Source organism: Balaenoptera ricei, chromosome 1 (genome assembly GCF_028023285.1).
Source record: "Balaenoptera ricei isolate mBalRic1 chromosome 1, mBalRic1.hap2, whole genome shotgun sequence".
Classification (NCBI taxonomy): Eukaryota; Metazoa; Chordata; class Mammalia; order Artiodactyla; family Balaenopteridae; genus Balaenoptera; species Balaenoptera ricei.
Genome location: NC_082639.1, coordinates 82,165,834 through 82,181,161, shown reverse-complemented (window position 1 = coordinate 82,181,161; position 15,328 = coordinate 82,165,834). Strand labels below are relative to the sequence as shown.

General features: G+C 35.6%; 1 protein-coding gene and 1 pseudogene across 5 annotated transcripts in view; both read right to left on the bottom strand.

Moving 5' to 3' along the window:
* CCDC18 (coiled-coil domain containing 18) overlaps positions 1-15,328 on the bottom strand; it is a 133,084-nt gene that overhangs the window by 41,436 nt on the left and 76,320 nt on the right. For all 5 annotated transcript variants that reach the window (XM_059926458.1, XM_059926451.1, XM_059926427.1 and 2 more), the window contains 5 exons: positions 13,326-13,425; positions 9,783-9,899; positions 8,395-8,538; positions 6,590-6,793; positions 3,893-4,030 (listed from right to left, as the gene is read on the bottom strand). In XM_059926458.1, the coding sequence (XP_059782441.1) occupies positions 3,893-4,030; positions 6,590-6,793; positions 8,395-8,538; positions 9,783-9,899; positions 13,326-13,425 (703 nt within the window). The remainder of the gene's footprint in view (positions 1-3,892; positions 4,031-6,589; positions 6,794-8,394; positions 8,539-9,782; positions 9,900-13,325; positions 13,426-15,328) is intronic.
* Positions 1,429-2,385, bottom strand: LOC132350715 (archaemetzincin-2-like; annotated as a pseudogene).

The following is a 15,328-nucleotide window of genomic DNA, read 5'->3' as shown; positions in this document are numbered from 1 at the left end:
ACAGTTAACTAAATACCATGGACTTCTTTTGGATCCTGATTTGAACAAATCAGCTATGAAGACATTTTTGTGATAACTGAGGAAATCTGAACAATGATTGGATGTTTGATGATATTAAGGAATTACAGTCAATTTTTAGGTGTGATAATAGCATTGTGGTTATGTTTTTTAAAAATAGCCCTCATCGGACTTCCCTCATGGTGCAGTGGTTAAGAATCCACCTGCCGGGTTTCCCTGGTGGCGCAGTGGTTGAGAATCTGCCTGCTAATGCAGGGGACACGGGTTCGAGCCCTGGTCTGGGAAGATCCCACATGCCGCGGAGCAACTGGGCCCATGAGCCCCAATTACTGAGCCTGCGCTTCTGGAGCCTGTGCTCTGCAACAAGACAGGCCGCGATAATGAGAGGCCCACGCACCGTGATGAAGAGTGGCCCCCACTTGCCGCAACTAGAGAAAGCCCTCGCACAGAAACGAAGACCCAACACAGCCATAAATAAATAAATAAATAAATAACAAAAGTGATTGTTTAAAAAAAAAAAAAAAAAGAATCCACCTGCCAATGCAGGGACACGGGTTCGAGCCCTGGTCCGGGAAGATCCCACATGCCTCGGAGCAACTAAGTCCGTGAGCCACAACTACTGAGCCTGCACTCTAGAGCCCGTGAGCCACAACTACTGAAGCCCGCGTGCCTAGAGCCTGTGCTCTGCAACAAGAGAAGCCATGGCAATGAGAAGCCTGCACACTGCAACGAAGACCCAATGCAGCCAAAAATAAGAATAAATAAATAAATTTATTAAAATAGCCCTTATCTTTTAGAAATGTTTACTGATGAAACAATCATGTTTGGGATTTGCTTCAAAACAATACGTGATATGCGGGGGAATGTGGGGGAGGGAAGAAAGGGAAGTGAGTGAGGTTAAAGATATGGTGACCACACTTCCCAGTCTGCCTACAGCTGTCTAGGTTTTATGCCCGGTATCCTGGTGTAGTTACTAATAGCACGCTTTTTCATTCTCAAAAGTATTTCCTTTTAGATAAAAGAGATGGTTGACATACTTATAGATTAAATCAAATTGGCCACGAGTTGATAATTACTGAAGTTGAACAATATATAGGAAGATTTATATCATTCTACTTTTGAATATGTTTAAAATTTTCCATAATAAAGTTTAAAAAAATCTCATTCTCATTGAAAAAAAATCAGGAGTTTTGCAATTAAGTGACTTTTCTGACAACTCTGAAACCTGTATTTTAAAAATTAGTTAAAACTTATTGATCCCCTTTCCTATTACTTTAATGACATATTCTCTCATTTTTATATTCAACCAACATACACACTTTAAAAAATCTTTGTTAAGAACAAAAAAAACCCTAAATATATTTTTTTAACCTGCAAGTATTTATTTTAATTACTCCTATTTGAAGGTCCTTATTTTTGGAAAATAGCAAGGCATTTTATTATCCACTCTTTCCATTCCTTAAAGGCTTCTACAGGTTTTGGCAAATTCACATTATCCTCATGACTCTGTTTTGGAGGGAGGTGTGTCAGCAGATTCATCTTCAATCCACCTCACCAGCGCTTTGTACCCTTCCACAGTGCTACAACCAATAGCATGTAGTAACTTGTATAAACAGATAGGGTAAAGGTTTAGGGGGCACTGGGCAGCTTTTTCCAAATCTTTGGAACTTTGCATTAGATGTTCAAGCCACTGGCAGTGTTAAAGTCCAAATATGTGTCCAATCTCATGGGTTAAAGTCTTAGAGGATCAAAGTGGCAAAACACTAGTCATTTCAGGAATGTAATAGTTATCAAAAATTGAATAGTCGTTTGAAGGTGTTCTCTGCAGCTTCTTTAGCTTGCCTTCATAAGATAAACTATAAAACCCTCCATACCTGACAAGGCTGAATATCCCCATACCATCTGTTAAAGAGGCCTGTCCAAAGGCAAAATTCCAGGGAATCTCTTGGGTAAAGCTCAATCAGTGTTATTCCCACAACACAGAAGGCATCTTTAGGTTTCTAATTTTTTAGAACTTCAGGGTGTGCCCTTCATGAATCTGTAGGTTTTGTATGTTATCACCGACTCTAAAAGAACACCTTGCAGAGACAGTAACTGGTTCTAGGAGCTTTACTGTCAAGCCACAGAAAAATGCTTCACAGTAGCCCTTGAGTCATTTAATATATTCTTCACTGATAACTCTGGTGTTTCCTAGAGATCCAATGCACTGTATATAAATACTGCATTTCTCTGGAGAGGGTGTCTTTCCGTAAGGATCACTGAAAAACTTTTCAAAAGTCTTGGGGAGCCTCAGGATGGGAGGTATCCAATTTGATCACGAATGCAAGATGGGTCCAAAGGTATCACCATCTGGCTGGAAGGCTTCATTTATCAAAAGCTGTTCCACCAGCATCTAACTTTTACTGTGACACAAGTGCTGGGTTCTTTAAGATGAGAGCTGTTTTTAGTGTCTGTTTAGAGTGCCATACTGTTTGCATAATGAAAGGTCTCTTCCATTCACATCGTGTTCCTATGTAGAGCTTTCATTTTTCTGTTTGAATGGGTTAAACATCTGTTTCACCACGAGGCTTAAAAGGACCAGCATGTCTGGGGCCTGACCGTAAAAGCATTGTGCTGGGTTGCGTGCATCCCCGACAGGCCTCTAAGACACCAGTTGCAGCCCCTGTGTGAGTGTCCATATTAGGTGTTTTTATATGATGCATATAAAATATTAATACCAGATATTAAACAGCAATACTAGAACCAATTTTTACAATTCATTTTATGTACTATCTGCTTATAAATAATTTCAGGATGCTTATAAAACTAAAAGTAAAAAATTGGATGATTAAAAATAAAAGTAGAAATTCAGACCATGTAATAAAAGCATACTGAGTAGTTCCTGGCAAATACTTGAGATGGACCAATTATTACTGATGGTCACTAAGTTGACCAGCTAATATCAAATAATTATGCTGAACTCATCAGCATTCACATTTGTCTCTAAAGACCAAAGGTTGTAATCTCTTGGCCTGAGGACTGGATTCAGCTTGCAAATGTGTTTTGTTTGGCAGACAATGTTTTCAAAGAGATTTGACTCTAAATGCATTTAAACAAGACATGGTGACCACAAACCCAACTTATCCCTCACAAAGATGTTACCAAACTCCCTAGAAATGAGTTTAATATAAATGTATTTGCCATACGGAAAAATGCTTTATTAGAACTTCATAAGTAATTTATTCAGATCTTAAACATAAATTCTGGATATCTTCAAATACAGTTTTTAAAAAGACAAGAAATGCTATTCTAATGGGTGACACTGCCCATTTCTATAGAGGCTCAGGACACATGGATAGATAAAAAGTATCGTACTACCTCTCTAACTTACTATCAGAGCAAATGTTGAAAATTACAACACATTAATAGATCTACATCACATGAAACGGCTTATATTGGTTATTAAATACCTCCAGTTAGTTTTGGCAAGCACTATTTTATAACCAATGATACAATGATAATGATGTGCCAGGCTCTGGTGTAAGAACTTTACCTACACTAATTCATTTAATCCTCAACACAGTTTCATGAAATAGATAGCATTATTATATCCATTGTAGTTAAAGATGTTAAGTTAGTTGCCCAAGGTTACATAAGTGTCAAGTAATGAGCTGAGATTTAGAACCAGGATGCCTGGCTAAAGAATTCAAGCTCTTAACCCCACAGAATATTAGTTCACTGGATATGAAGTGAAAGTTATATGTTTAGGATACCAGAAATGGAAGACCACATGTATTACTCTATAATGAACATTTAAGAGCTAGACTTATACTTTGTTCAGATAGATCAACACACTTTAGCAGGGGGTAATAGAACAAATTAAATTTTTATTTACCTCTAGATGATAAGCTTCTTTGACAGATTCTACTTCTGCTGACAATTTCTTGATTTCTGCTTGCATTCTTGCTTCTAACTGAGCTTCACGTACTTGAGAAGCCCCCAATTCTTCAGCTAAATGTTTTCCATGAGATTCCTTAAAATGACATATTAAGTAAAGGTTACATTACTTGTTTATTTGGTTATTATAGCTGAACAACTCAGCACATTTATAGAAGTATCTTAATCTTTTATAATACTATATACTCATACACAGTTACCATATTAAATATATACTTTAAAAAATGTATTAATCTAGATTTTAATCTAGATATTTAAGAGAGTACTAATGGAAAAGTATCAGTATATTGTTTGTTATCATAATATAATAGAAGTTCACTAACCAATGCGTTTTGTAAAATAAACTAATAACCACAGAACACTGAACTTTGGCAGATAATAGTCTGCTCTTAGGTATGGGTATGCATTTTTGCTCACCAGATGTGCTGTTTGCTTATCTACAGTCAGTTGTGTATTTATCCAGACCTATTTATGCTAGTTGTGTTTGTGACTACAATTATGCAATTTTGTCATACATTATGAACATTGATGAAATATGCATGCAAAAGGAAGGTTTTTATATGAAAACTAAGTTATATGCTTTGAGAAAATTCAATGAGTGAGTCACAAACATTTGCTACCCAATTAGAAGCAGTCAGGATAGTTGTAAAATATTGTGTGAAATCCCATGAAAAATATAAGAGATGCTATCCTCTGATTGATTCACAAATGTCTTTTAATTCGTTTTCCATTTTAAGAAACCAAAATTGGAAACTATAGATGATGGAATATGAGTATGGTTTATGCAAGAAAGACTAGGTGGAATTTTAATCAAGTGACCCTACCATACACCAAGAAACAAGATTTGGTCCCACATTTAAAAGATTAACGCATGAATGTAAACTTAGATTTTTGGGTTAAAATATAATACTTAAAGTGTCATTGTTTTTAAAAAAAAAATAAATTTATTTATTTATTATTTATCTTTGGCTGCGTTGCGGCTGCATCGGGTCTTTGTTGCTGCGCGCGGGCTGTCTTTAGCTGTGTCAAGCGCGGGCTACTCTTGGTTGCGGTGCGCGTGCTTCTCATTGCGGTGGCTTTTCTTGTTGCGGAGCACTGGCTCTAGGTGCGTGGGCTTCAGTAGTTGTGGCTTGCAGGCTCTAGAGAGCAGGCTCAGTAGTTGTGACGCACGTGCTTAGTTGCTCCGCAGCATGTGGGATCTTCCAGGACCAGGGCTCGAACCCACGTCCCCTGCATTGGCAGGCGGATTCTTAACCACTGCGCCACCAGGGAAGGCCTAAAATGTCATTTTTAATAATTCCCCACTTTCACTTACCTATTTGATTAACTGAGCTTAGTTTATCAGATAAAATCAATTATACTACATTTAGATACTATTGATAAGGACAGAAATGAGATAAAAGTAGATGGCCTCCTTTTTCCTAGTAGACTCCCATGTGCCCAACATTCTAGTAAAAATTCCCTGTATATTTTTTATTAGTCTAACCACCCAGAAATGTGAATAAAAATGTCATTAGGTTAACCAAGGTTAAATGTAAAAACACTTTCACTCAATTCCCATAGTGAATTAGTAACCATAATAGAAAGCAGAAAAATCACAAGAACTTTTCTAGAATACCAATAAATACATTTTTCTCAAAGTCTAAGTAATTAACTCACATATATCAATCTAAATATTTTTAAGCCAAGTTGTTAACTTTCTATCTAATACTAGGGAAATACAATCTATATTAGTGCTCTTGCTATTTAAAAGCCCTTTTCCTCCCCAAGGGTTCTGGACTGCAGGTTTCTAACAGTTATAAATTTAGATAGTCAGTTTTCATATATGAATGGCTACAAATGTAAAAATTTTTACTCAAAAGATTTATTAGAGACTTCCCTGGTGGTCCAGTGGTAAAGAATCCGCCTTACAATGCAGGGGACACGGGTTCGATTCCTGGTCAGGGAACTAAGAGCCCACATGCCACGGGGCAACTAAGCCAGTGTGCCACAATTACTGAGCTCGCGTGCCTCAACTAGAGCCCGTGTGCCGCGAGCTACAGAACCCACGCGCCCTGGAGCCCACGCGCCACAACTACAGAGCCCACGCGTCCTGGAGCCTGCACGCCACAACTAGAGAGAAGCCCACGTGCCGCAACGAAGAGCCTGTGTGCCGCAATGAAAGATCCCACATGCCTCAATGAATATCCCGCGTGCTGCAACTAAGACACAATGCAGCCAAAACTAAATTAAATTAAATAAATAAATAATAAATAAATCTTTAAAAAAAAGATTTATTAGATTTATTTTTTTGTTTGAGTGATAGCTCAAATTCACTTGAAAGTCTGAAAGTGCTTTATAACTCATTTTACTGAAAACTAATTAGTTTGACTAATACTCAGTTCTGAGAGACTTCCAAGTTACACTACAATGCTGTGCTAAATATAACAGTTTTTTTTTTTAATTTGGGTAAAATACACATAACATAAAATTTACCACCTTAACCATTTTTAAGTGTAAAATTTGGTGGCATTAAACACATTCACATTGTTGTGGAACACAATTAACTTTTCTAAGAACTATATTCTATAGTCGAAAAAAGTAAATGTTAAAAATTTTAGTATTTTCAGTAAGGTAAAATTAGAATAGGCATTACTTTCTCTTTAGAGAGTTGCTTTATTTCCTCCAGTTCACTTGACAGCCTTTCTACTTCTCTCTGTGCTTGGACTTGTTGACGACGAGCCTCCACCAATTCTGTATGAGAGTTCTGCATCTGCTCCCGAGTTAGCCTCAATTCTTGCTCCAAATCTATGGCCTCCTTGTACTGAGTTGCAATGTACTGTTCCTGCTCTTTCATAACCTGAAATGCACAAGATATTTGTAGGTTTCAAAATAAAATGATACAGATAACCTATTCTTACTCTGATTTCTCTTTTAATAAATGACTTACCCCCTCCCAACTAAACCTCTCTATATTTTAACATATAATGAACATCCTCCACTGTGAAACTGACATTCAGAAAATGTTTTCTTCTTTTTTAATGATAAAAAAATGACAAAAGTACTGTAATAAATCTGGGACTCACTGGTATATTTTACATGACTTTAATATGCAAGCTGCATAATCCTTTAACATTATGATGCAACATCACAGAATATATAATAATATAAAGAGAAGAAAGACGTTAATATTTGATTATCCATGTCAAAGATGGAGAATATACTGGCGTGAATAATCAAAATCTACCATTAATCCACACAGCTTGGTTAAGGATGATCTTATTCTCTGCAAAAGGGAAATTTGTTATTGGGACTACTACTCCCTCTGAAAAACTTTTACATTCCTCAGTTAAATCCCTAGTAAAGTATTATTTCTTAGAGAAAAAAAAATCAGTAAAAAGTAAATTAGTTCTAAATTGGCTCAGTGAGGTAGATTAGATGGTAGATAGTGACGCTTGACTTTAGGGCTGATAAGAAGGAAAGAAACCAGTACAAATCACTAGGACCCTAATGTCTAGAATGGGGGCCTAAGGTCCAACTGTGTTGTATATCAGTATAAATCTCATGTAAATATTTTTAGCCAGCCCTTGTTAGGGAACATGAAATGATTGAGCCAGTAACCTTTTTTTTTTTCTCACTGGGGCCCAAACTTGGTCTCAGAGACCCTGCTTAATTTATGTATTGATATATAATCCAACAAATATTTATTCATGCTTACTATGTGATATGTACTATTCTAGGTGTTGAGGATAAAGGAGTGAACAGAGGAGACAAAGTGGCTACCCTTGTGGAGTTTATATTCAACTGGAAGAGACAGATGATCAATTAATCAAACACAATAAAGAGCTATATGTTGATATTAAGTTTTAAAGTTGAGTATAGTATTTAAAAACAAAAAAAAGTTACATCCATGAGAGCTCTTAGAAGCAAATTCACTTTTTAAAAAGGCAAGTGGGTGGAATGAGTTCAGTAGTCAACACACATGCAAACTGATGATATGAAGTCATCAAACTTTATCTGGCAACTCAATGTACTTGGCCTCAATAAAATATAACTATCTGTTAATTCATTCTCTGGATAGAGTCCCTCAAGGACAAAGGAGTGCATCCTATTAATATCTGATCTTCAGTACTATCACATAGTAGGTTCTCAATTAAAACATATATTTATTGACCAAGTGAGCATATATCATGGGTTTACTATGTGAGAGATATCATGCGAATGCCTATAAGGAATATAAAGACAAATAAGATGATAACCTCACCTATAATTAGAACATCAGAATAAAGTAATTAATAAGATAAGGAAAATAATAGGTATCTGGCACAAATAATTAGCCTAAAAATACTTATGGCACAGTTTCTGTGCATACTAAATACCAATCACATACTAAAACCAATCAGTTTAAAACATAAAGATTTATATCAGTCTTGTTCCTTAGGAGGAAAATAATTTGCTTACACTTTCCATTTCTTTCATCTTTTCTTGTGTTCGTTCAGTTTCTTTTTTCAGTTGACTTATCTCCTGTTCATTTTGTAGTGTTATAAACTCTTTTTCTCGAAGCTGTTCTTTGGCATTTTGCAATTTTTCATTCAAAGCTTCTATCTGAATTTTAAGCAGAGCAATGTTAATGTAACTAAAGAAAAATAATTCTTCAGTCATAACTGCAATCCAAGTAAGTCAGGTTTTAAATATGTATATCTAAAATAGCAAAAATTTAAAAATATGTTTTTCTTTTTTTTTTTATTTTAGAAGAGAGTGAGTTTATTAGAACAAAGAGCCAAAAACGTGTTTTTCTTAAGACAACCATAACTTGGACATAAGCATCAGAATTCTTGTGCCTAATAAGATGCTTATATGTATACCTAAAATATACTAAAAGAGATGAAAGTCTCAATCACATTTGTATAAGAAAGGAAAATAAAGGTACGTTAAAACAACACACATTACATGGCTTTCAAAATAATTTTACAGGTAATTATCTGCATGAGGTAAAAAATACAATTAGTGAAAACAAACTCCCCTTCTTTACTATGTTCCTTCCTTAGAGGCAACCACAGTTAACAGAATTACTTGCAAATCCTTCCAGAGATATTTTATACATATTCAGATATGCACACATTATAATAAATATGTGAACACGTTGACATACAAGAAAACTACATTCAAAATAACATTAAAAGGGTAAGCACCAGAAGCTGGGGAGTCAGAGAAAAGGAGAAATGTTGGTGGAAGGGTACAAAGTTTCAGTTAGGCAGGATGAATAAATTCTGGAGACACAATGTATGGCACAGTGAATGACTGTAGTTAGTTAGTAATACTATGTTGTATACTTGATAAGTGTTCTCATAAAAAAAAAAGTAACTATATGAGGTTGTAGATATGTTAATTAGTTTGATTACTGTAATTATTTCATAATGTATATGTACATTAAAACATCATGTTGTACATCTTAAATATATGCCATTTTTTGTCAATTATACCTCAATAAAGCTGGGGAAAAAAATTGAGAAGAAAATGAATATAACGTAGGATGTACAAGATAATTAAAATTATGCAGTATTGGGAATTCCCTGGCAGTCCTGTGGTTAGGACTCCGTCCTCTCACTGCCAAGGGTCCGGGTTCAATCCCTGGTTGGGGAACTAAGATCCCACAAGCTACACAGCACAGTGAAAAAACAATAAATAAATAAATAAATAAATAAATAAATAAATAAATAATAAAGTAAAATAATGCAGTATTTTTATTGTTTGTATTCTATTAAAAAGCTGTATTATGTGAATAACAGATGCTTACAGTTGAGTTATTTTTTTAAACAATTTAAGACATGTAATTTTTAATAATTTACCTGTTTGTTGCTTTCTTTAAGTTCCAATTCTGATTTCTCCACAGTACCCTCCAATTTAATTATTTTCTGTTCCATTTCTCCCCTGTACTCACGAATAGTCATATCCAAATGTGTAACCTAAGTACAAAAGCAACATTAAGCTGTCATTCAATTTTATTCTAACGTGGAAAACTGTGTGCTTGGAATGTGATTTAGAATTGTTTATAGTGGGTATAACTAAAGAATAAATGCAACTCAAATAAATTATTAAAAAGAATGACACAAATAATCATTGCTTAATAATACTGGATCTTGAGCCCGATATATGATTATGTTCACATAAATGACAAATAAAATTATTCAAACTTCATTTTATGCTTGATAAAAGCTGCTAGGGCTTCCCTGGTGATGCAGTGGTTAAGAATCCTCCTGCCAATACAGGGGACATGGGTTCTATCCCTGGTCTGGGAAGATCCCACATGCCGCGGGGCAACTAAGCCTGTGCACCACAACTACTGAGCCTGCACTCTAGAGCCCGTGTGCCAAAACTACTGAATCCACGTGCTGCAACTACTGAAGCCCACGCACCTAGAGCCTGTGCTCCACAACAAAGAGAAGCAACCGCAATGAGAAGTCCGCACACTGCAACCAAGAGTAGCTCCCGCTCACCACAACTAGAGAAAGTCCGTGCACAGCAATAAAGACCCAATGCAGCCCAAAAAAATCAATAAAATTTAAGAAAAAAAAAAAAAGCTGCTAAATAACAATGCAACATGAAAATTGTGGGATGCAGCAAAAGCACTGCTTGGAGGAACATCTAAAGCATTGAATGCATATATTAGAAAAGAAGAAAGGCCTAAAATCAATCATCTAAGCTTCCACCTTGGGAAACTAGAAAAGGAAGAGCAAATTAAATCCAAACTAAGCAGAAGAAAAAAATAATAAAAATTAGAGCAGAAATCAATGAAATTAAAATTGAGAAATCAATAGAGAAAATCAACAAAGCCAAAAGCTGGTTCTTTGAAAAGATCAATAATATAAATAAGTCTCCAGCCAGACTAACTTAAAAAAAAAAAAGAGAGAGAGAGGATATAAATTGCTAATACGAGAAATGAAAGAGGAGATATTACTACAAATCTCAGGGACATTAAAAGGATAATAGAGAAATATTACGAACAACTCTCTGCCCATGAATTTAATAAAACTAGATGAAATAGACGAGTTACTCGAAAGGCACAATCTGCCAAAACTCACACAAGAAGAAAGAGACAATCTGAATAAGCCTATACTTATTAAAGAAATTCAATCAATGATTAATAACTTTCGAAAACAGAAAGCACCAGACTCAGATGGATTCATTGCTGAATTCTACCAAACATTTTAGGAAGAAATTATACTAATTCTCTACACTCTCACTTAGTAGATAGAAGCAGAGGAAATACTAACTCATTCTCTGAGGCCAGCATTAACCTGATACCAAAACCAGACAGAGACATTATAAAGAAAGAAAACTACAGACCAGTACCTTTCATGAACATAGATGTAAAAATTCTCAATAAAATATTATTGAATCATACCCAACAATGTATAAAAAGAACTATACACCACAACAAGCGGGATTTTTTTCTAGGTATGAAAGGCTTTTTCAACATTTGAAAATTAATTAATGTAACTGATCACAACAATAGGCTAAAGAAGAAATCACATGATCATGTTAATAGATGCAGAAAAAACATTTGACAAAATCCAACATCCATTCATGATAAAAACTCTTGGTAAACTAGGAATAGAGAGTAACTGCCTCAACTTGATAAAGAATATCTAAAAAAAACCAACAGCTAACATCACACTTAACAGTGAGAAACTCAAAGTTTTCCCATTAAGGTCAGATACAAGGAAAAGATATTCCATCGCACCACTTCTTTTCAACATTGTACAGGATGTCCTAGCTAATGCAGTAAGACAAGAAAAGGAAATAAAAGGTATACAGGTTGGGAAGGAAGACATAAAACTGTCTTTGTTTGCAGATGACATGATGATTTAGGTAGAAAATCCAAAGGCTTTGACAAAAAAATTCCTGGAACTAATAAGTGATTATAGCAGGGTTGCAGGATACAAGGTTAATACACAAAAATCAATTGCTTTCCCATGTACCAGCAATGAACAAGAGAAATTTGAAGTTAAAAACAAAATTATCATTTATATTAGCATTCTTCAAAATGAAATAATTATAAATCTAACAAAACATATTCAAGATCTATATATGGAAAACTATAAAACTCCAATGAAAGAAATCAAAGGAGCAAAGGCAATACAAGATGTCCTTCAATAGGTGAATGGATAAATAAACCATAATATATCCAGGCAATGGAATACTATTCCATGCTAAAAGAAATAAGCTTTGAAAAGACACGGAGGAAACTTAAATGCATATTACTAAGTGAAAGAAGCCAATCTGAAAAGGCTACAATACAATATGATTCCAACTGTATGACATTCTGGAAAAGGCAAAACTACAGAGACAGCAAAAAGATCAGTGGTTGCCAGGGTTGGGATAAGAGGGAGAGGGATGAATAGGTGGAGCACAGAGGATTTTTAGGGCAGTGAAAATATTCTGAATGATACCATAATGATGGATAGCTGTCCAAACTCCTAGAATGTATAACACAAAAGTAAACTGCAATGTAAACTATGGATTCTAGGTGATTATGAAGTGTCAATGTATCAATAGGTTCATCAGCTTTAACAAATGTACCATTCTGGCAGGGAATGTTGATAATGGGGAAGGCTGTGCATCTGTGGGGGTGGGGAGTTTACGGGAAATCTCCATACCTGCTGCTCAATTTTGCTGTGAACCTAAAACTGCTCTAAAAAATAAAGTCTTTTAAAAAAGATGCTGCTAAATAATGCCTTCTGAATATTTTTGTTCCTCCAATAAATACTAGCTGAGCAAGTAACTCCTTTAATCCCATTTTGTTCTGATATACAGTATTATAAGAGATCAAAAGGTTCTGATACTAAGCTAACCTTCATTCCCCAAAATCCACCTGCTATAAAAATAGCAAGATAAAGAGAGATGACATATTTCTAATTTTAAAAATATTTATGTGCACAGAAAAAAGAAATAGCTATAAAGGGACTTCCCTGGTGGCACAGTGGTTAAGAATCCGCCTGCCAATGCAGGGGACATGGGTTCGAGCCCTGGTCCGAGAAGATCCCACATGCTGCGGAGCAACTAAGCCCACAAGCCACAACTACTGAGCCTGCGCTCTAGAGCCCACGAGCCACAACTACTGAGCCCATGCACCACGACTGAAGCCCGCACGCCTAGAGCCCATGCTCCGCAACAAGAGAAGCCACCACAATGAGAAGCACACACACAGCAATGAAGAGTAGAGATAGCCCGCGCATAACACCAAAGACCTAACACACCAAAATAAATCAATGAATTTTTTTAAAAAAGCTATAAAAATGTCTATTTTACCAAAAAGAGGGGACCTCTGAAACCTTGTGTGATTGTATTTTAACAGAAAATTTCATTAAAATATAGTTAAGAAAACCAACTTGAGCTGCTCTTTGCTTTAGCTCCCAATTTCTCTCCTTAAGTGCCTGATCCATTTCAAGGAGTTCTTGCTTTTTGTCTTCAATCTCCATCTTGCATTCCCTGCAATTTATCAAAGTGAAAAAGATCTAAGCAAATAAATAGGAATATTATAGTTTCAAAACAATTAAATCAAGTGGGTTACCTTTCCTGTAAGTTAAAAGTGATAGGATATATTCAACTATTTCAGATTGAGAGCTCAAATTAAAGAAATAATGTATAAAGAAAATGACTGTATCAATGCAACTACTTTAACAGAGTGTTCTAAAAAGGCAAAAGTTAACTCAGATTCTACTATTGGAGACAATTTAAGTTAAATGTTAAAAGCACTACCAGGGAATAAGATTGAATCAGTATAAGAATTTTAAAAATATATCTATATTTTTTCATTTATAGATCAAAGGAGTGTTTGAGGGTCTTTTATATATAATAGCTGTGAGTTCACTATAATTGAACGAGGCATTTACCTCATGATTGATGTCCCTGATATCCAAAGCTCAGTAAACGACCACTGTTATTTCTTATGGGAATTTTTTTTTTAACATCTTTATTGGAGTATAATTGCTTTACAATGGTGTGTTAGTTTCTGCTTTATAACAAAGTGAATCAGTTATACATATACATATGTTCCCATATCTCTTCCCTCTTGCATCTCCCTCCCTCCCACCCTCCCTATCCCACCCCTCTAGGTGGTCACAAAGCACCGAGCTGATCTCCCTGTGCTATGCGGCTGCTTCCCACTAACTATTTTACGTTTGGTAGTGTATATATGTCCATGCCACTCTCTCACTTTGTCACAGCTTACCCTTCCCCCTCCCCATATCCTCAAGTCCATTCTCTAGTAGGTCTGTGTCTTTATTCCCATCTTGCCCCTAGGTTCTTCATGAACTTTTTTTTTTTTCTTAGATTCCATATATATGTGTTAGCATACGGTCTTTGTTTTTCTCTTTCTTACTTACTTCACTCTGTATGACAGACTCTAACTCCATCCACCTCACTACAAATAACTCAATTTCGTTTCTTTTTATGGCTGAGTAATATTCCATTGTATATATGTGCCACATCTTCTTTATCCATTCATCTGTTGATGGACACTTAGGTTGCTTCCATGTCCTGGCTATTGTAAATAGAGCTGCAATGAACAATTTAGTACATGACTCTTTTTGAATTATGGTTTTCTCAGGGTATATGCCCAGTAGTGGGATTGCTGGGTCGTATGGTAGTTCTATTTTTAGTTTTTTAAGGAACCTCCATACTGTTCTCCATAGTGGCTGTATCAATTTACATTCCCACCAACAGTGCAAGAGGGTTCCCTTTTCTCCACACCCTCTCCAGCATTTATTGTTTCTAGATTTTTTGATGATGGCCATTCTGACCGGTGTGAGATGATATCTCATTGTAGTTTTGATTTGCATTTCTCTAATGATTAATGATGTTGAGCATTCTTTCATGTGTTTGTTGGCAATCTGTATATCTTCTTTGGAGAAATGTCTATTTAGGTCTTCTGCCCATTTTTGGATTGGGTTGTTTGTTTTTTTGATATTGAGCTGCATGAGCTGCTTGTAAATTTTGGAGATTAATCCTTTGTCAGTTGCTTCATTTGCAAATATTTTCTCCCATTCTGAGGGTTGCTTTTGGTCTTGTTTATGGTTTCCTTTGCTGTGCAAAAGCTTTTAAGTTTCATTAGGTCCCATTTGTTTATTTTTGTTTTTATTTCCATTTCTTTAGGAGGTGGGTCAAAAAGGATCTTGCTGTGATTTATGTCATAGAGTGTTCTGCCTATGTTTTCCTTTAAGAGTTTGATAGTGTCTGGCCTTACATTTAGGTCTTTAATCCAATTTGAGTTTATTTTTGTGTATGGTGTTAGGGAGTGTTCTAATTTCATACTTTTACATGTACCTGTCCAGTTTTCCTAGCACCACTTATTGAAGAGGCTGTCTTTTCTCCACTGTATATGCTTGCCTCC